General features: G+C 42.9%; 4 protein-coding genes across 4 annotated transcripts; 2 read left to right on the top strand and 2 right to left on the bottom strand.

Annotated features, from left to right (window-relative positions):
- Positions 1 to 1,095: 1,095 nt before the first annotated feature.
- On the bottom strand, positions 1,096 to 3,438 carry tsen15 (TSEN15 tRNA splicing endonuclease subunit; the record flags this gene model as incomplete). The annotated part of the gene is made up of 4 exons (XM_084546159.1): positions 3,182 to 3,438; positions 3,021 to 3,102; positions 1,359 to 1,494; positions 1,096 to 1,267 (listed from the first exon to the last, which is right to left on the bottom strand). The coding sequence occupies exons 1-4, from the start codon at positions 3,251 to 3,253 to the stop codon at positions 1,096 to 1,098; spliced, it is 462 nt and encodes a 153-aa protein (XP_084402285.1). The 5' UTR covers positions 3,254 to 3,438.
- A 400-nt stretch (positions 3,439 to 3,838) lies between these two features.
- On the top strand, positions 3,839 to 8,078 carry LOC311490062 (procollagen galactosyltransferase 2-like; the record flags this gene model as incomplete). The annotated part of the gene is made up of 12 exons (XM_084547403.1): positions 3,839 to 4,077; positions 4,403 to 4,513; positions 4,655 to 4,772; positions 4,895 to 5,029; positions 5,112 to 5,316; positions 5,535 to 5,654; positions 5,966 to 6,039; positions 6,130 to 6,236; positions 6,996 to 7,128; positions 7,262 to 7,389; positions 7,468 to 7,674; positions 7,772 to 8,078. The coding sequence occupies 12 exons, from the start codon at positions 3,839 to 3,841 to the stop codon at positions 8,043 to 8,045; spliced, it is 1,851 nt and encodes a 616-aa protein (XP_084403529.1). The 3' UTR covers positions 8,046 to 8,078.
- A 5,097-nt stretch (positions 8,079 to 13,175) lies between these two features.
- On the bottom strand, positions 13,176 to 16,665 carry LOC311490063 (Krueppel-like factor 9). Its single transcript, XM_084547404.1, has 2 exons — positions 15,866 to 16,665; positions 13,176 to 13,417 (listed from the first exon to the last, which is right to left on the bottom strand). Exons 1-2 carry the CDS (start codon positions 16,377 to 16,379, stop codon positions 13,179 to 13,181), a joined length of 753 nt encoding a protein of 250 aa, XP_084403530.1. The 5' UTR covers positions 16,380 to 16,665; the 3' UTR covers positions 13,176 to 13,178.
- Positions 16,666 to 18,449: 1,784 nt separating this feature from the next.
- On the top strand, positions 18,450 to 20,212 carry LOC311489874 (apolipophorins-like; the record flags this gene model as incomplete). Its single annotated transcript, XM_084547185.1, has 4 exons — positions 18,450 to 18,626; positions 18,710 to 18,780; positions 19,025 to 19,560; positions 20,045 to 20,212. The coding sequence occupies 3 exons, from the start codon at positions 18,450 to 18,452 to the stop codon at positions 19,197 to 19,199; spliced, it is 423 nt and encodes a 140-aa protein (XP_084403311.1). The 3' UTR covers positions 19,200 to 19,560; positions 20,045 to 20,212.
- Positions 20,213 to 20,843: the final 631 nt, after the last annotated feature.

Below are 20,843 nucleotides of genomic sequence, written 5' to 3'. Positions count from 1 at the left end.
TCCAAGACACAGTATGAACCTCTTTTCTACAGTGCGTCGGCCAGTACGTTGTGCTCGTCCATCCATGTCTGTTTCTGTTACGATGTAGAGTATTTATGTTGAATAAGGCTCAGGGTTGAAGTGTTGTAATCATTGTCTCATGTAGTCAAGTCCCTCCTCTCATTAAGACACTGATAACACTTTTGAGAAGACACACATGCACTCACACGCCGGGGTTACTGATGCCGGTCCCTGCTTCAGTACCTGCCCCATGTAACCCTATAAAGGTGGACACCGCTACGTCACATATAAGTCTGATTATATCATTTGTTCACCAGTGTTATATCATTGTGTTCAGTTTCTATGTCAGATTTTTGTTTTTTTAGGAAAATAAAAAGTGTTTTGAGTAATATATCCCCACAGCTTTCACTATTGTGCAGTCTCTAAAGAAATGGCAAGACCGTTGTGATTACTTTCTATAATGCAATATTACTTTGTTACTGCACTGGAAAGATGAACTACTCTAAATGGAGAAACTACAGCCTGAATGACACACTAGCATGGATCATAGTATTCTACTACACTACTGCATTGGTAAATGATGGAATCAGTCAATCACTTGGCATTTACATATTTAATATGGTACTAAGAAGTCAATAAAGCCACTTAATATCATTGACAATCACATGGAGGAGCGGCGTACATTAGCCTCGACAGTGACGGTATTGTCTTGTGCATTCTGTTTAAGTTTGGTGGCACCTCTAGGTTGTTACTACCACATTTATGTCACACATATTCCAAACTTTCAGTCAGAGTCATTAAGTGGCTGAAGCAGAGGAGCGGTGAGACAACATGTGATAAACCTTCCCGTGAAGACACAGGCACCAGTCCCCTCATCTCCTCTTGTATAAAAGCGATGTGGTCCGTATATCCAAAGTATATGAGTCACACATGAACGTTGCCACCCGTGGATGTCACAACGTCTCCTCCCGCAAACCTTGAAGTCACTACAGCAGCGTCCGAGAGGCCGCCACAGAAACATGTCCCCGTGTTCCTGCTCCGCAGTGAAAGCTGGAAGCAAAGCTCATTTCAGCTCTCGTCTTCTCAATCTGCTGCTCACTGCTGCTGCCGTCTCTTCCGGTGCTTCCGGCGTCCCACGTCCTGGAACGGCCCGACAGGAGGGTCCGGTGTCACCAGCCCGTCGGTAATTCTCTGGTAGACCAGCGTGGAGTCAGATGCCACCGCACACAGCAGCATAGGGAAGCCTCTGTCCAGCACATGTCGTATGCTGCACGGCAAAGAGGAGGAGGAAGCTTTAAGTTTGGGGGGAATTCAGTGAAAGGGGAAAAAGTATGTTAGCTTCTGAAGTGTCCTGTCACCTTCCGTGGCTCAGAGATTGGTGCGAGGGAAGGGGAAGGACGGTCTGAACGGGCGCACCTTCCTTCTCCCTCACTTCCAGTAAAACAAGCTGCAGTTCAGGACTCTTGACACAGGACACCTCTTTCCACCGACGCACTGCAGAGAAGAAGACGGTGTGAGAGAGGAAGCCGACATTAGCCTATGCATAGCCAATGGGTTGTTTTTTCCTACATGTGTAGTGCACCCACCAAACACAAATCTTAAGATCAGCGTTAAATAAGATGTATACAATGCTGCTTAAAAGTTTTTGAATCGTCCATAAATTTCTACATTTCTGCATGAAAATGACTCCAAAGATCAGCAGAGATCCTGAGAGTAGACAGAGAGAACGCAGTTGCATAAATGAAACATTATACACTGCATGGCAGAGCGGCAAGGACAAAGCCACTGTTCTCCAAAAAGAGAGCAAGCACACAAGTTGTTCTACAAAAGAATGAATGAAGAAAAACAAAATGAATGTTTCTGAATGGCCAAGTCAAAGTCCTGACCTTAATCCTTGTAGTAGAAGGACCTGAAGCAAACAGTTCATGTGAGGAACCAACATCTCAGAACTCCCTCCAAGCCACCGTAGACAACTGATAAGCAGTTACCGAAAACATTTAGTTGTTGCACTAGGGGGTGAGAGCAGATACTGAAAACACAAGTTCACTTAATCCTGCACTTCACAGACATGTACAAATGATTAATCTTCTCGAATAAACAAATACTCAAGTATAAGATTTCAATCTAATTCGTTTGACTGGGTTACCTTTGTCAACTGTCAGGACTTGTGTGAAAATCCGCTGCTGTGTTGAGTCAGTTTTGTGCAGAAATGCAGAAAATCAGGAGGGGCGCAAATACTTTGTGTAACATTGTGTAAATTGTGTCAACAACATGTCTAATTTGTCAAAAAAAATGTATACAGTTCGGTAAACTTTAATGTCTCCTCTGTGTCTTATACAGCAAAATAACGTGGACAACATGTAACATCACTGAGACAACCTTGGACCAACCTTGAATATCAATTAATTGTAATAATTAAGTAATGTTTACATTCTACGAACACAAATAAATTACACATAATATTTAATTTCGATGGTCAGCTTTTGACCACTGTCTAACATTTCGTTGGACCGCGTTTGTCAAGCTTCTGCAATGCCTCCAGATTTATTTCCATCCAGTGTGTATTCATTTTTCACCAAGATCTTGTATTGATGATGGGAGAGTCTGACCACTGCACAAAGCCTTCTCCAGCACATCCCAAAGATTCTCAATGGGGTTAAGGTCTGGACTCTGGTGGCCAATCCATGTGTGAAAATTATGTCTCATGCTCCCTGAACGAATCTGATAAATCCTGGCATTGTCATCTTGGAATGTGCCCGTGCCATCACGGAAGAAAAAATCCATTGATGGAATAACCTGGTCATTCAGTATATTCAGGTAGTCAGCTGACCTCATTCTTTGGACACATAATGTTGCTGAACCTAGACCTGACCAACTGCAGCAACCCCAGATCACAGCACTGCCCCCACAGGCTTGTACAGTGGACACTAGGCATGATGGGTGCATCACTTCATCTGCCTCTCTTCTTACACTCTCTGCAAGACACGCGTTCTTTGTCCAGGTTAAAGAGCAGGACTCACCCTCAGTCAGATCCATGTACACGAGAAAGGCTGCATGCACCTGCGCGCTGTCCCCGACCTCCAGGTCCTTCATCTGCTGGTACTGAGACAAGAAGACACGCTGGTCGCTCACAGGTTTTAGCACGTAACTGACAACCACAAACAGACCCCGTAACACTCACCACTGGATGCTGCAGGATCCAGTTCTGAGGAGGTTTCTTACATATGTCTGCTATGTCTGACGCTTCCTCCATTGTCACTGCTAAACGTGTCAATACTTTATCACTTACAGCTGTCTAATGCCAGGATTTTTTTGCTGCAGCTGCTGTCACGGCGTGCATGGTCGAGCCGTGTTTTCAGGTCTTGCCGGCGTGCTCTATCAAAAGTCGTCCGGGTGTAAACATCAGTCATTTTTTGCTTCCGCGCAAACTGTCAGACAAGAGATCTACAGCTGCCTTAAAGACGGGACTCAGGGCGAATTGACTGTATATAAATTCAGTTTTTCAGTTTCTTTAAGTAGATTTACTACATAGATCTACAAATTAACTACTACTACTACTATTAATAATAATAATAATAATAATAATAATAATAATAATTAATGAGAAGGCAAATCATAACTTTTATCATGTCTGTGTAGACTGTGGCAGTCTCTCTCTCTCTCTCTCTCTCTCTCTCTCTCTCTCTCTCTCTCTCTCTCTCTCTCTCTCTGTGTGTGTGTGTGTGTGTGTGTGTGTGTGTGTGTGTGTGTGTGTGTTTCTCATGTGAGTGTGAGTCTGTCTCCTGCCCTGAGTTCCACCAGTCTGAGGCCACAGAGACACAGCTGTCCTGCTGGAAGTATGCCTTTTGAATTAGCGGGACTCCGATTTTGTTTTGTGATTTTATCAGGGAGCCTCTTCCTCCACACCAGCACAGATGAGCTAGCAGCTGATCAGCTCCTCCAGCCGGCCCAGGAGTCCTCGCTGATGAAGCCCAGGGTGCTGGTCGCCATCCTCGCACGAAACGCCCAGCACAGCCTGCCTTATTTCTTGGGATGCATTGACAGACTGGACTATCCAAAGGACCGCATTGCCATCTGGTAAAATGACTTCTGTTAACTGCATTGGTCATGTCAGTTAAAAAAGTGTTAATTTTCCTGAAGAGGGTTGGAAAAAATACCATGGTGGAGTTGTGGTTTAAGATACCAGACAAAAATGTACTAATTTGAAATACTGTATGGGAAGCACTGAAGTCAGTGACATTATTTTGGGCCAGATTAACTGTACTGTGTCAATGTCATTCCTCACATTCTGGATTGCAGTTCATAAGCAAACAAATGGTTCCCAGACAAGAAAGAAAGAAAGAAAGAAAGAAAGAAAGAAAGAAATTGGCTGCAGTAATCTGATGACCTGATCTGATCTCAGGGCAGCCTCTGACCACAGTGTGGACAACAGCACGGCCATGCTTCAGGAGTGGCTCAGAGGGGTTCAGCACCTGTACCACTCTGTGGAGTGGAGACCCACAGAAGCACCGAGGTGAATCACTGCCACAGCATTAAAAGAAAAACTCTCTAAGGCTGCGGCTGTTTTCATTGTGCACCACTATAGCGCTGTACAATGACGGTAGAGATGGTGCTCTCCTCCTCTGATCCTAAAATCTTTGTTTCCCCCTCTCAGTTCTTATGCAGACGAGGATGGACCAAAACACTGGCCCACCTCTCGGTTCACCCATGTGATGAAGCTAAAGCAGGCAGCACTCAGAGCCTCCAGACGAGCTTGGACAGATTACATATTGGTGAGACACTGCAAAATAGGCAAAAAGAATCTAATCGTTCAGAAGAATCATCTTCTATCACCACATCTACTATATCACATCACCACTCTGTCATCCACGTATGTCATTTCTTTGTCTGACAGCTTGTTGACAGCGATAATTTGCTGACAAACCGCCACGTGCTAACCGACATGATAGGACAGAACCTGACGATCGTGGCACCCATGCTGGAGTCAAAAGGCCTTTATTCCAACTTCTGGTGCGGCATAACTCCTCAGGTAACCACAATACAGCGTGGCGCATTGATGGTGCAGAATATTCAGTGAAAGCTGCAGGAAAGTCACTGATCTTGGTCCGTAGGGCTACTACAGACGAACCCCAGAGTACATTCCCATCAGGAAGTGGAAGCGGAAGGGCTGCTTCGCCGTCCCCATGGTGCACTCCACTTATCTGCTGGACCTGCGGCGCAGAGCCAGCCAAGCTCTGGCCTTCTACCCTCCTCACCCCGAGTACCCGTACCCCCTAGACGACATCATGGCCTTTGCCTTCTCTGCCCGCCAAGCAGGTCAGAATGAGTCAAATGTGTACCACATAGTGCAAGAAGAGTTACATAAATTAAATATAAAGAGTGTAAACATTACTAATACCTGAATGAAATCATGTTACTGTATTATCTCCTTAATAACTGCATATTTATGTTGGTTTTAACTTGTGGGCAGACTATTCTTGTGCAACAAGACACTTTTCTGAAGACTGAGAGCTGACTGATTTGCACCACTGCAGGGGTTCAGATGTATGTGTGCAACCAGGAGCACTATGGATATTTACCAGTGCCTCTTGACCCAGACCAGACTCTGGAGGAAGAGGAGGAGAGTTTCACCCACACGCTGACCGAGGCACTGAGTGAGTGCCTCACTGTGATTTTGTGTATAATGTGGATGCCTTTATAACTAAAAGCAGGAAGAAATTTAGGGCTCTCTGATTTCAGTCTTTGCTCTGGAGCATATTCTGACTTTGCCTCACACATTCCTGACACATTCCTCTCTCCCGTGTTAAACCCCGCTGCCTCTCAATTCACCTTCTCCTCCTTTTATTTGAGAATTTCACACCAGATAGACATTGAACATGTCTAACAAAGACCCTTGAGACCAAAGGCCTGTAAGCACATTTCTTATATTTCATGTGAAATATGAATGTGTGACCTACATTTCCAGTTGACTACACAATGGAGCCTTCACAGTATGTGCACACTGCACCTAAAGAAGCCGGGAAGATGGGGTTTGATGAGGTACAGAATGCATTTTTAATGGCTGAGGAAATATTTTCCGGTTACAGAGTACCACTTACAATCACAACCATCACTTCATTCTGCTTCCAGATCTTTCTGATCAACCTGAAGCGGCGCTCAGACAGGAGGGAGAGGATGCAGCACTCTCTGGTCGTCCTCGGCATTAACGCTACGCTGACAGAAGCTGTGGATGGCAAGTATGACAACCAGTAACAGTTCCTTTAATTCAGAAATGAAACTTGAATGAGAAATGCGAAAATATTTGTTTACTTATGAACGTTGTAGTTGTAATTTTAAAGCCCTTTCAGAGTGTCTTGGTTGTTTATTACTGAAGCATACATACAGTATGTTATTAAATGCATCATATATGTATTTTTGCATTTAATAAGGGAATCTGTTTGTGGTGCTTTTGTTTTCATACAGCACATGTTTGCAACCTTGTTAGATTGAACTGTACTTCTGAAGAAAATCTTTTTACTTTGTTCATTTGAAAGCTGCAAGTAGTTAGTGTGCAGATTTACATTTTATGTACAAAACAAACAATCGACCTCTAATTTTTACAGACTGCAGTTCAAAACAGCTCCAGTTCAGTGAACCATAACAGTAAAATGGTGCTAACAACAAGCAGAAAGTAGATATAACTACTGTGGATTGAGAAACTATGAATATTCAAGGACAAATTACAATTTAATTATAATGAAATGGTTACTTTACAAATATGACAGAATTATTAACTATATGTTGTTGCTTTGTACCGTAGGGATTACATATTTTCTGTGTGATAGTCAGTTTAAATGAAAGGCTTTATTTGACGACCAGACAACTAGGATTTTTTTACCTTTTAAATGTGACATTTGACAATAACCTGAATACTAGGAATTCATGGAAAACAATACACACATTTTTGTCATGTTCTAATGATTATGAGCAGATGTATTCCCTTGCACTGTTCACAGAGCCTTGAACTCCTCTCAGCTGCAGTCCATGGGTATAGACATGCTGCCTGGGTACAAAGACCCCTATTCAGGCCGTGTGCTGACTAGAGGGGAGATTGGCTGCTTCCTCAGCCACTACAACATCTGGAAGCAGGTAAGGACTGACACTACGCATGAAGCACTTCTTTACTTAAATCAAGGAAGCATCCTGCAATGACAACGACCCGACAGAATGGCCAGGCTTTGGTGAAGGCTCTTCCTGACGGCTATTATGTGTCGCCCCCTAGGTGGTGGAGCAGGAACTACAGCAGGTGCTTGTGCTCGAGGATGATGTGAGATTTGAGCCCAGATTTCACAGCCGGATGGTGGCCATCATGGACGACGTGGTGAGAGCTGGACTTGACTGGGACCTCATGTAGGTGAATTCCTCTTTATCTTTAATTAAACTCTGTGCACGTTCACAGTAAATTGTAACAGTCCTGTATCTCTAAAGTTATGTAGGCCGTAAGCGACTACAGGTGAAGGAGCCAGAGCACTGGGTGAAGGGTGCAAGTAAACTGGTGCACCCAGACTATTCCTACTGGACCTTGGGTTACAGCCTGTCACTGAACGGGGCCAAGAAGCTCCTGCAGGCAAAACCCCTAAACAAAATGCTGCCTGTCGATGAGTTCCTACCGGTCATGTTCAACAAGCACCCCATGTGAGTCTCACTAAATGCAAACGTTCTACTTTAAACACCAGTTAAAGCCCTTTGTAATCAGTCTAAAGTCATTATGTCAACCTCCCTGTCTCCTCAGCGATGAGTACATGCAATATTTTGAGAAAAGGGACCTGAAAGCATTTTCAGTGGAGCCTCTTTTGCTCTTCCCCACACACTACACCGGTGAGCCCGGCTACTTCAGCGACACAGAGACTTCAACCATCTGGGACGACGAGGCCAAAGAAACAGACTGGGACAGAAAGGGAACCAAACAGAGCCGTGAGCAACAGCATGAGGAAGTAGGATTTCGACATGTGGCCCACAGTGAGGTGCCCCCGCTCTCTGTCAGCGGCAACAAAGATGAACTCTGAGAACCCAAGTGTCGTCATGTGACAGGCCAACTGTGTGCACAGCCCCCCTTAAGCTCTCCTCTCATCCATCTCTGGTTTTCTAACACAGATCAGTGTCTTGTCCCAGATTTAGACACAAGCATGAACAAAAATGCTGTATACACCGATCAGCCGCAACATTATGACCACTAACAGGAGCAGTAATTATCAATATCAATGACCATCTTGTGACAATTCAGTGTTATGCTTGGAAACTTTCGGACCTGGCATTCATGAGGATGTCACCAGACCAGGCACCCCCACCCCATAGCAATGACACTCCTTGATGGGAGCAGCCATCCCCAGCAGGATGCAGCCTGACACAGACACACACACAAAAACAGTTTAGGAACAACTCAAAAAACATGAAGAACAGCACAAGGTGTTGACCTGGCCTCCAAATTCCCTAGATCCCAAACTGATCAAGTATCTGTGGGATGATCCAGAGAGGCCCCTCCCCTCAACACATAGGAACCTGAAGGCCTCCATTAACAACATTCTGTTGCCAGACACCACAGGACACCCTCAGAAGACCCATGTCCATTCTCTGATGAGTCACAACTGTTTTGGAGGCACAAGGGAGACCTACACAATATTAGGAAGGTGGTCATAATGTTATGCCTGATCGGTGTATGTGTCGAAATAAGATCAGGAACACAACTTTAAAATGATCCTGTTAAAATGAGACTTCTTAAATTACTGGAAATGAACGTTTAGCTATGGTGACAACATTACGCAAGTACAATGTATGAAAGTGGAACGATCATTTAAAGAGAAACATGGAGACTTGGCTCTAACACTACTCTGGTACTCACATTAACACAGTTAAATTACAACGTAAGGTAAATTATTAAGACATGATGTCACCTCTGGTAGAATTAATAATAAACTTTCTACTCATTTTATAAAGGCTGACTTGTAGTTTTAATTTCACCAGTCTACGCTCACACAGCTACGTCATCAAGCAGAAAAAAAAAAAACACACGCGCACAAATAGATGACCAACCATCTTAAGAATTTTTATTTAAAAAAAGAAAAGAAAAAAAAGCACTGGTCAAGCAAACAAAGGAACCAATTAATATTAGTACTGTTCCATATCACAAAATGAAATTATTATTATGACAAGAATAATTAAACCACACAAATGATACGTTTTTGATATGTAATAAATTAATCAGGATAAGAAAAGAAATAAAAACATGCTTGTACTTCGGTGTTGCACAGGAAATATTGAAACTCCAATGCTGAAAATTTAAGACACCTGAGAATATAAATATCAAAACAGCTTGTTGCAGCAATAATTTAGTTCCACAGTTCCTCCCATTTACCTCAACTAAAGCTTTGACGGGAGGATTTTAAAAATTACATTAAGGTAAAAATTAGGCATCAATTTAAAAAACATCCACTTCTGTACAATGTGCATATCTGAATTAGTGTGGGTGGCGAGGAGAAAGGATTTTCCCAGCGAGGCAGCGCAGCAAAAATTAAATCCAGGTCGCACAATGCTCTGCTGTCATCGAGCCACATTCAGTGATATGAACAAATACATTTGGACTAAGCTTTTGCGACCAATGTTTTCAGTGAATTGACAGGCTGTGGGTATTTTTCTTTTTTTTTTTTTAAACTTTGTTTCGATGAGCCTTTTTCAGCCTCAGCTTTAGACAGCAGTGGGGGTTTCCCTCTTGGTAAATAAAGAGAAGCTGGGCTTTAATGACAGTTGGTGCAGAGTGTATCCAGTAGGTTTGTTTACTACCGTCTACTAGCAAACAGAAGTTCATTGAGGCATGGTAAAAAAAAAAGAAAGAAAAGAAAAAGGAATTCTGCTGCTACACAGGTAGTAATCACGTTGCATATAGTCAGTAAGGGCAAGGGTACATAACAGACCATCTCATTTCTGAAATCCAAGGCTCAATGGCTTTATAGGAGTTTTCTGAAAGACATGTTGGATGGATTTTGTACAGACACTGCTTTAAAAACAAAAAAAAGTGAGGTATGTTCTTCTTGTGATATTATAGCTTTGAGAGTCCGTGTAAGATGATGCTTCCATCAGTGAGGAGGGATGGAAGTAGTTATTCCCGTTATTACATGAAAAGAGCAGGTATATTGTGTTTGTTCTTTGTTAAACAGTCCGTGTGTTTGTGGCCGCTGCCAGCAGCAAACCAAAAACCTTCAACAGATCGAACCTCCGGAGGAGGGATGTGTACAAAATGTCAAAGCGTTGCATTCACTTGAATGAGTGCAGCTCCCATTAAAATGAAACCAACAGTGAACTGGTATATGAAGATGGCTTGACATACAAGAGGAAGACATCCGTTCTATTTGATCAATGTCAACACAGCTGGGAGTGACAATGAAGATTATCCTAGAAAGGAATAAAAACAAAAAAAACAACACAAATTCCACAACAAGAGATGGCCAAGAGATGACTAAGCAAACGCTAAATAAACAGAAACAACCCAGTTCTTGTGTCACGCTTTCTAAAGCACTTGGAAAAGGCAGTTTTTTTGTTTTCTACAAACCATTGGTTATCAACACATTAGCAAAGTTCTACAGTGCTTGCTTGCCTAAACTTTAGTTAACAGTGCAAGCCATTACACTATCCAGCCAAAAACACCTGTAAGAAAAAAGTGCTGTATTGCATAATGAGTTTCTGTGATATGCCCGCGAGAGGGCACATAAACCTACACAATGATCCGACTGTAAACATGGTGCAAAGTAGTTATGACATAGTTTAAGGCTTTCAGAGTTTCCTGAAGAAGTGTTGTTCACTGAGATAAAGGAATATGTCCGTGGTTGGGACAAACAGTGTGGAAAACATGAACGAATTCCTCTCTATAATCAGACCTGGAGACTGTGTGCACTGGTTTTCAAACAGCTAAATTACTTGACATTTGCTCAGTCCGTTACTGTTTGAGCAATAATTCCTGAAATGTGTGAGGATTAGTTTATATATTTTGGCAGGACAGGAATATTTAGGTGCCAATATGATTAACACAGGTACTACACAAATGCTTGGTTTTAAAACAGGTGTGGAACTAGTAACATTATTAACGGCTGCATCCCATTTAGCAGAGTTGGCCTCAGTGACGCACCTTCACAGAAATGAGCAAGCGTTAATGTTCGCCTGTGACATCGCCTGTGTTTTTGCTTTGCTGATGAGTTAAACTGGCCGGCAGGCTAAATTTAACCACTTCTGATTTCCACAACAATAGTTGTCATGGCAACAGTTTATCACCTGGTACACCTGATGCACAAATGTATTCTGCCACCTGGCTCCACATCCCTGATGAGTGAATGCTTTTACTTTGAAGGCAGCAGGCTGAAGAAAAAAAAAAAACCAAGCTCAACTGATGTCACCTGTTTCCCCCTCAAAAAAAAACCCAAAACAAGTCCGATACCATTGCATACATACTTTTCTCAGTTCTGTCACTAACAAAAAAAGTTAATCAAAAAATAAACATACACACCAACACTCACAGGCAATGCCCTCCTATCAAGCGTATAATGTTACCCCTAATATAAGGGACTACAATTCATCACATGTATTAACTCTGCTGCTAGTAGCATTACAATTTCTCTACATTAAAAGCTTAACGCTTATATACATTTGCATCAATTTTTAGACATAATACTTCTGAGTATTATGTGTCAGCATTTCATGGATGATAACTGATCTAGCCTCAAGGATGGCGTGCAAACAGCTCTTCTACAGTGAAAGTTGATCCACTTTCTGGCAAAATTAATATTTGATCTATAGTTAAACTGGATACACTGGAAAAATAATATTGACAGGATTGCTTCAATAGGGATGGTTATCAATGCAACTTAAAAATAAATGAAGGAATGTGTCACCTCTAAAACTTAGAATCAGCAAAGCTAAAACAAACGAAAAAAGTAAAAGCTAAAAAGCCTCTAGTCACTGCCTCGCTACCTAATATCACAATATTGTGCTACTATTGTGGTAAATAAATGGTACTGAAAAAGCACAATAACGATCTAACCACAAATAAACCACAAGAAACCAGAGGAGTTTTGGCTGATGATAAATGTGCAGTTTTTAGTTTTTACAGAACAGTGTGAAAAAATCCCTGCAATTTGTGAAAGTGTTTCAGTTTGAGAGAATGAGGTTACGTCCAGGGTTGGGTTCATTTTGTCGACTGAAATCTGCTTCGTGATTCTGGTTCTTATCAAATCCTAAAAAGGAAAAGGAAACATCTTGAAAAGTATCTTGAAAGAAAAAAAAAAAATCAACAAAATTTATTTCCACAAGATATATGCTGCCATAAACAATGAGGTATTTTGAGATTAGTTATTTTTTTTGGTTAAAAGAAGAAAAAAATCACCTGTAGTGCCAGCTGTGAGTTGTTACTGATATGGCATTAACATTGTACTATTTACAACTATCTTGCCAATCGCTGATTGGTTTCCAGACTTTTGTTTCAATGTGATGAAGTACATCGATTTATCTGGTATTTAATTTGGTGAAATTACTCAAACAGTGAATTACCGTATCCCATTTATAAAAATGTTCCATGATTTAATTACTACTACTGACATAGGACAAAAAAAGTCCAGCAGTCTGAATCCATTCTGTAGTAAAAGTATTTTCATATTTACATACTTGCGTTTATTCATTTCCATGCAGTGATTACATTTCACTGCATCATTAAGGTCTCCTGTGAAGCTTAGTAACATTTTTTTTTTAGAGCTAGCTCCATTCTGCCATATTTTGAACACATGCTTTGCTACATGTGCAGCTGGCGATGTAAATGGAAGTGCAGTAGGTCCAAACTCTTGCTTTCAGGAAATGATAACCGGAATCAAAAAGCATATTTCTTAACAAATCCATGGTTTTTGAATAAGGAACACAACCCTGGTTATGTAGAGCAGGTGGATAGTGGTCACATGACTCGTCTTGTGTTGATGGAAAGGTGAGGCTACTTCCCCCTAACATCCAGCTCTGTGTGTGATGGCTTGTGTACGTGCACATGTTTGAGTACAACACAGCAATTCTAAATCCTAATCGGTGGATCTGATTGTGGTTGGTTAACCAGAAACCAACGTGACCATCTGTGTCAACCCCAGTACGCAGGAGTACCCCCAAGCCAAACCGTGCTAATAGTGCCGGTTAGAAGCAGAGGATGCGCCCTTGTTGCGCCTGAGCATGGAGGGCACGAAGTCGGGGTGACGGCGGGCGTGCTTGATCAGGTGGTCGCTGCGCATGAAGCGCTTGTCGCACAGTGGGCACAGGAAGCGTTTTTCCCCCGTGTGGGTGCGGGTGTGGCGGGCAAGCTCATCGGAACGGGCGAACTTCTTGTCACAGTCAGGCCAGGCGCACGGGAAGGGTCTCTCACCTGGAACATGGAGGCAAAACAGAGCAGGCACAATCTAAATGAAGTCATCTTTGCACTGGCAGCTTGGTAAATATTTGTTTAATGACCACATATGGTAGCTGAAAGAGGCGTTTTCTTGAATACTTACTCTGGTTTTCACACACAATGATTACAGCAGTATTATTCATATTTATTATTTATAGTATTTTCAACCACCATTCAATTTTCAAAAAATTCGCCACCAAAAAATAAGGTCACACACTCTAATATGTTGCTGGATACTTGGGTGTGTGCCTTTAACTTCGATTACAGCGCGCATTCGTTGTGACATTGTTTTGATAAGCTTCTTTAATGGATGGATTTATTTCCATCTAGTGTTGCGTTAATTTTTCACCAAGATCTTGTATTGATGATGGGAGAGTCTGACCAAGGCACAAAGCCTTCTCCAGCACATCCCAAAGATTCTCAACGGAGTTAAGGTTGTGGCCAATCCATCCTCGTGCTCCCTGAACCACTCTTTAAAAATCTGAGCCCCATGAATCCTGGCATTGTCATCTTGGAATATGCCCGTGCCATCAGAGAAGAAAAAAATCCACTGATGGAATAACCTGGTCATTCAGTATATTCAGGTAGTCAGCTGACCTCATTCTTTGGACACATAATGTTGCTGAACCTAGATCTGAGCAACTGCAGCAACCCCAGATCACATCACTGCCCCCACAGGCTTGTACAGTAGACACTAGGCATGATGGGTGCATCACTTAATCTGCCTCTCTTCTTACCCTGATACCCCCATCACTCTGGGACAGGGTAAATCTGGACTCATCAGACCACGTGACCTTCTTGCAGGTGGCGACTTTGGCCAGGGAGTGCATCTTCAGCGTGATCAGGCTCAGTAAAATAACCCAAATATTCAATTAACATCACACAAGACAATAGCAATTTCAATCTTTTACTTTTCCAAATACACAAATGCTTTCCTAGATTCAGCTTCTTGGATGTGAGCGTTTGATCATTTTTTATTGATTGAATCATTAAGATTAATTAAATAATTAATTCGTGCTTTTTTGTAGCTACTTTTATTTCATCTCAAAATACAACAGTTTAACAGTTACTTCACTACTCTGGTACTGTGTAATCTTACTGTAAGTAATGTTTGAAGTAAATATAATCATCTGCTTTGACATTAATCTTAAAATGTCTTTTATATGCTATATAAAATAAAATATTAGTAGGAAATACGTGACTGTAATCCTAAAGCAAACTTCAACAAAAATCTACTGCCTGCATCACGTTCACTGAATATGCTGTAGGACAAAATGATACGATACGTATAAATATCTACACCATTAAATGCGTGATAACACATAGCTAGGATTCAGATACTCCAGATTAGTCCTCCTGCTCTAGTGCTAGCCTTAATCTCTCGCAGGCAGCACGAGTCAAACCCAGGATAAGCGAGTGGGATGCTCGGTGCCATTTCAAGATCACAAAGCCTGGCCACGTTGTTGTTACAGGGCTCTCCGTGGGCGTTCCCACCACAGTTTCTTTGAGCCGTTTCCTGCCCTTAATCCATTTGCGCCTGCTCAGTGACTCTGGACACACAGATTCACCTCATTTTGCGAGAAAAATCAGAAGCACATTTCGACTCCTCCTGAGTACGGTTCCGCCGCCGATCTCTGGGCTGGGCGAGTGGGTGGGTGGGGTGACTGTCTACAAGCAAATCTAGCTTTTTACACCGTGACGACGCAGCACTGGAGAAGTGGAGATACGAGAAGTAATGTGCCGTGAGGTGCAGCCGCATACTAGGCGATATGTTTCCCCAGCGAGCACACAAAACGTGATGAAAATGCGTAATTAGACAGGGAGGTGGCGCGTCCATTATCGGACGGACCTGCAGCTTCTTCAATAATTCACACATTGCAGAGAATAAACTGCATTTTATCTAGTCAGCAGATGCGAGGAAGAGGAGGTGATGTCCAGAGAGGAAAAAATAAACTGCACCACGCACTTGCTGCGTCCGGACAACGTGTCCCACTATAAACTCCACGCACCAGACGTTAAGGTTTCGTCTTACGTTCATTTCATATGCAAATCCGGTCGGGAGGAAGACTTTCGTCACAGGTTTTAACGTCCAGCCCAGTTCTTTTGTTACTTTACTTCTTTGTCAGAGTCTCTGAGGGGAGTTTGCTGTTTTCCCTCTTTGTTTGACCACGTTATTTCATCAGGTCGGTGGTAAAAGATGGAAATAAATAGCCACCATCATGCCACCATTGGTAAACCCTCAAAGTAAAGCCCCACCACATATTAATCTGGTATAACAATAATATCATGTGCGTGTAATAAAGAAAAGCAAAGCCAGGGGCAAAGTTTAGCTGTACTGAGGGCAGCTAGTGTTATATAAATGCATGCATACACAATATGTTTACCACTGGTTCAACCAAACTGTTGTTGTCGTCGTCTCCGTACCTGTGTGTGTCCGTATGTGTGCCTTCAGGTGAGACGATTTCCCGTAAACTCTGTCGCATCCGTCAAAAGTGCACTGATGTCGCTTCATCTGGGACTGCGGGCCCCCCACGCCTCCTCCTCCTCCCACTCCCCCTCTGAACTGCTGCTGCTGCTGTCCGGGGACCGGGGTGGCGGAGGGGGTCATGGTAGGAGTGGTGGGGTCGGACAACGTGGTGTAGCCGCTCTCCCCACCACACGAGGAGTTGCTGCTCTCCGAGTAGGCCGACATGGGGCGGAACTTGCCGTGCAGGTCGGTGAGGATACCGGCCACCGCCATCATGTTTGCCCCCTCCAGCCTCAGCGTCTCCCGCACTTCCCTGTCCTCGCTCGACCCGTCGGGCTCCCCGGGGAGCAGGCCCACCTCGGAAGGCTGGCTGGCGGGGACGACCGGGGTGGGTCTGTGCAAAACAGGACCGCTAGATATCGACACCAAACACTCGGCAGCGAAATAATCAGACGAAGCAGTCAGCGACATCGTTATCTGCTGTGTTTTGTTGTCTTTAGTTAGTAAAAAAAAAAAAGAAAAAACAACGACAGAAAAAAAATCCACCAGGAGGGGCTAACGGTAACGCTGGTTTGATCCCGACCTCGTTTTCATCAAACTCGACGAACCAACCGCTTCCAGTTGAGCTTTGTTACCGCCATACAGTGTATCAGTAGTTTCAGAATTACTAAATAAATCAATGAAAAGGCACAACAGAGAATAATAATGTGCTAAAATCGTGCTAAAGCCTCGGGCCCAACATGCGTGCCCCTCACTGTCTGACGGTTCATTGTGTCTGAGCCTTAGAGAAGCCGGTCAAACCTACGCCCCCTGGTTCGGACTAATGATGCGTTCAGGGCCGGTCGGCTAGCACGATTTGCATGTTGCTATCGTTGAACGTTTCTGGAAAGGTCGGAGTACAACTTGTACTGCGTTGGTAGTTACTTGAGTATGTTTTCATGCATGTAACTCAGTGTCCCACATCACATCAAAAATCTAATTATCAACCACAATCGGCGACGTTAGCCTCTAGCAGCTTTTGTTCTTTATCTCACACATTGTTAGCTTTAATTACATTTTGAAATATTTTATATTTATACATGATCAGCCAGAAATTACACTATAAGCACAAAAAACACAACGATAATATATTTTCGTGTCCTACAATTTGGTTCGAAATGGAGTTAACCGTGTTTTTGTTTTTAAATTCTCTAAAAACATTTATTTCCTGCGTCTTGAACGCAACGTAAACCAGCAACACGCAGTGACTTAACGTCGCAGAACGGGCGTGGACCGCGGCGGCGGGTGCATCGTGGAAAGTAGGTGGCACTGGAAGGAAGCTTATGAAATGATGGGGGGGAAGGAGACGGGAATAAAAGGCGTGCTGGGTAATTCAGTTTTAGTTCTGTCGGAGAGTGGAGAAACGTGGCTGAGTTGTGAAGGTGGAAATAGTTCTACAAATCGCAATCATAACACCCCCCAAGCTCTTGTTTTTCGTCCTGTTATAGCCACGAGATACTAACACTAGATGTCCCTCTTTTCATATGTTCTCTCCTCGGCTGAAGTTTATGAATCAACTTTTAACTGATAAGAACCCACAGTGGTTGTGTGGCTTATTGATTATGGTCATATTGACAGTGTGTGTGCGTGTGTCTGCGTGCGCGCACGTGTGTGTGTTGGAGGGTTTATCCTCAAATAATCTCCAGGCAAACACAATAGCATTAACACTTAATCTTTGTTTTGCACTGTTCTCTAGAAGGCGTTGTTTTGTCCATCACTTTTTCATGTTATCACTTGTGCATGATAAAAGTGTGACAGGCCAAACAGCCTGCAAGTTTTCAGATTATTTAACTTTATTGCAATAAACTCTCTCCTTGTGTGGCTCATGTCTGTCCAAGTCACTGGGGGTGCAAGGAAACTTCATGTTTTGTGAGGCCTGCTGCTGCTATGTCAAGTGATTGGCCCTGTGAATGTTTGTAGCTTCAGCTTGGAAGGTATTTCCTGATTGGTCGCTGTGAGCAGTATGGGTCACTGTGGAGGACCACGTACAAGCCTGGTCATTCAGTGGCTGTGAACAGTGCTTGGTTTTCATCTCACTTACATGTGGAGGCTCGGAGGCAGCCAGAACTGCAGTGACTCTGGGTTGCTATGGCTGTGTCGCTGTTACTGATTAATTGTGTTCATGTTATCCTGATTTTTCTGCTGCTACGTGGTAAGTTTTATTGTTTGAGTTCCTTGTTTTAATTCTTGGTAAGCGGTTTAATTTCCCCCTAAAACAGAATTAACTCGTGTGGCATGATAGCAGATGTTCATTATAAAGGTTTCGAAAAGCTCCTTGAATTTTTTTTGTCAGTATACCTTACATTTTTTTCTTCAGCAGGGAGTTGCTTTGAGGTGGAACCAAATCTCTGTGATTCAAGTTGTACTGGTGAGTATCTTGTTTACTGCTCATATTGTAATTGTTCAATGGAGTCAGTCATAGTAAGAATACATTTTTAGCAGATCTCAGCACATTATTTGCGTAGATTTAAACATTTTAAATGTTTAATTAGAAATTATTTTATGTCCAAAGGATTTCCTACCTCTGACTTGTCCTATCGGAAAGGAGTGAGGTATACTTACAGGTATAGTACGACGATTACCACTACTCTTCATGGCTCCAGTGCCGGCAGGAATGGACTGGCGCTGGATTGTGTGGTAGATATCGACGTGGTCTCCAAGTGTCACCTAATGATGCAGGTCAGTTTTATTCAGATTGTTTGTACAACATTGCAAAAAGCATCCGAAGTGGTGGTTTCAGCTGTGACTTGCTTGTCCAACAGATTAGGAATCCACAGATAAAGCGGCTTTCTCCTCAGAAGGAACACTCTGTGCAGCGTTTAAAAAGTTTGAGGTAATACCCTGTAGGTTTCATGCAGTATCTCTTCATTGAGGATAGTAACTGTATAATATATCCTGCGCCTGGCATTTAGCATGTGCACATGTGGCTCTCTCTGTTATCTGGTTGAAAGTGTATGCCCAGATCATTTTGGAATGCTACAAGTGTTTATCCTATGAATGTGATACTCTGCTCAGATGCTCCACTTGTCTGTGTTCTCTGGTCTTGGGGGGGTTCATCTGGTGTTTTTGTTTCCCAGGGAGTCGCTGGAGAGAACGCGCCTCAAGTTCTCCCTCCAGGGGGGAAAGGTCACGGCCCTCTGTCTCCAGGAGGGGGAGCAGGTGTGGGCTCTCAACATTAAAAGGGCTCTACTGAGCATGCTCCAGACCTCCCCCTTCGCCTCCAAACTGGAATTAGAAAAGGAGGTGGGTTGATGGAGGCCATGTTCTATTCAACACATTTTGTGCATATACAGTATGTAGGGATTTTGTGCAAATTTTGCAACAGCTCCTCAGATTTCATGTAGGTTTCAGAATAATACACTCTTAATAACCAGTTCTACGCTTAGTACAAACTGTAACTGCTGTTAATATCCTCATGTCATATACCAGATGCACCGATTGACTGATTAACTGACTTTTAATGCGTCTTCCTTAGACGGATGTATACGGTACCTGCACCAGCAAGTATGAGAGGCGAGGCATTGTACTACTGAAGACCAGGGATATAAAACAGTGCCAACAGTCCAGGCTGGCAAACTTCTGGCCTCATTCAGTGGCTCTAACTGAAGACACAGTGAGTTTAGGCCTCTGCTGTCTGTTTTAAAAATGTTTGGAAATGTGAGACATGCCTCAAAACTGAGAAAAATGTGCATATAATGGTTATGTTGGGGTATTAGGGCTAGGGTATGGGTAAAAAATGACAAATTTTATGCAGAGATAAAAATGCTCAAATACTTCTCCAGCTGAGCTTTTATTTCTGTGGTGCTTTGAATCACAGTTTAGATTTTGTGCATAGCTAAAAAAAACAGAATACAAAAAGTTTCACTGGGGACTAAGGCCACTAACATAATTCATTATAAAGTCCCTGATGGTAAATGTAGCTGGTTTCCATTTTTTTTTTTTCTATTTCCGGTGTCTGAGGTCAAGAAAAGTGGAAGTTGAGAAGGGATGATAGTTTCACTTGAAATTTCTGCGCCATTTAGTAAGAGGAAGTCTGTTTTTATTGTATACACACTTTCATGACAGGAAAAGCATTTATTTATTTATTCATTTGACAGTCAGTGCAAATGGAGCTACGTTGCGCTCAGCGCCAAGGATCTACAGTGATGGAGGAGGTTAACTGTACTGAAGTTGTGGCCTTGACAACATGGTCCAATACTACAGGGCTGGTAAAGAGCCAAACTGTGTCTTCACTGCTCCTGCTCAGAGCCCAGCCAGGGACTCCTTTAGGAGCAGGTCAGAGTGACATTGACACCTTTGCAGTTACCACTTAGCAACTCTATTTGTTAACAGACATAGACCCTGATGCCTGATCTCGCCATTGCTCTCGACAGATTCCGTAGGTACTGGTATATGGACTGACCTGCTCTTTGAGGATGAGGGAGCTGCGAGGCCGGGAAAATCCAGACCACCGACTCCACAGAAAGTTGGTCAGACTGTCAGGATGTTATGCAGCCTAACCTCAGACCCACAACTGGTAGGCCACAAATGCAACCAGTCCCAATTCCTTTTTAATTATATTTGTCTTTAACTTTAGCTGTGTATTTCACTTTACCTGCCTTATACTACAGTACTGACTGTCCTTTTCAGAAATTAATATAAGTAACAGTCCATCTCATCATAGTCTGTTTACATGAGAGTCATTTAAAAGCGTCTTGTTCAGACCCCGAACCTGGCATGCTATTACATACTTAGGGCGTGGGAATCAAATTATTGCATTAAAAAGAAATTGCAGGTAATTCACATTCACTTTATGATGCCGACATCCTAAGTCCTTGTATGTGTTTGGTTTGGATCTGTTCCCAGGTATCACAGGAGCTCCTTCAATTGGTCTTCCAACTGAAAGATCTGACTCAC

The sequence above is a fragment of the Chelon labrosus genome, assembly GCF_963514085.1.
Source record: "Chelon labrosus genome assembly, chromosome: 6".
Classification (NCBI taxonomy): Eukaryota; Metazoa; Chordata; class Actinopteri; order Mugiliformes; family Mugilidae; genus Chelon; species Chelon labrosus.
Note: the sequence above shows the minus strand (reverse complement) of the source record. Positions and strands in the feature narration are given on the sequence as shown.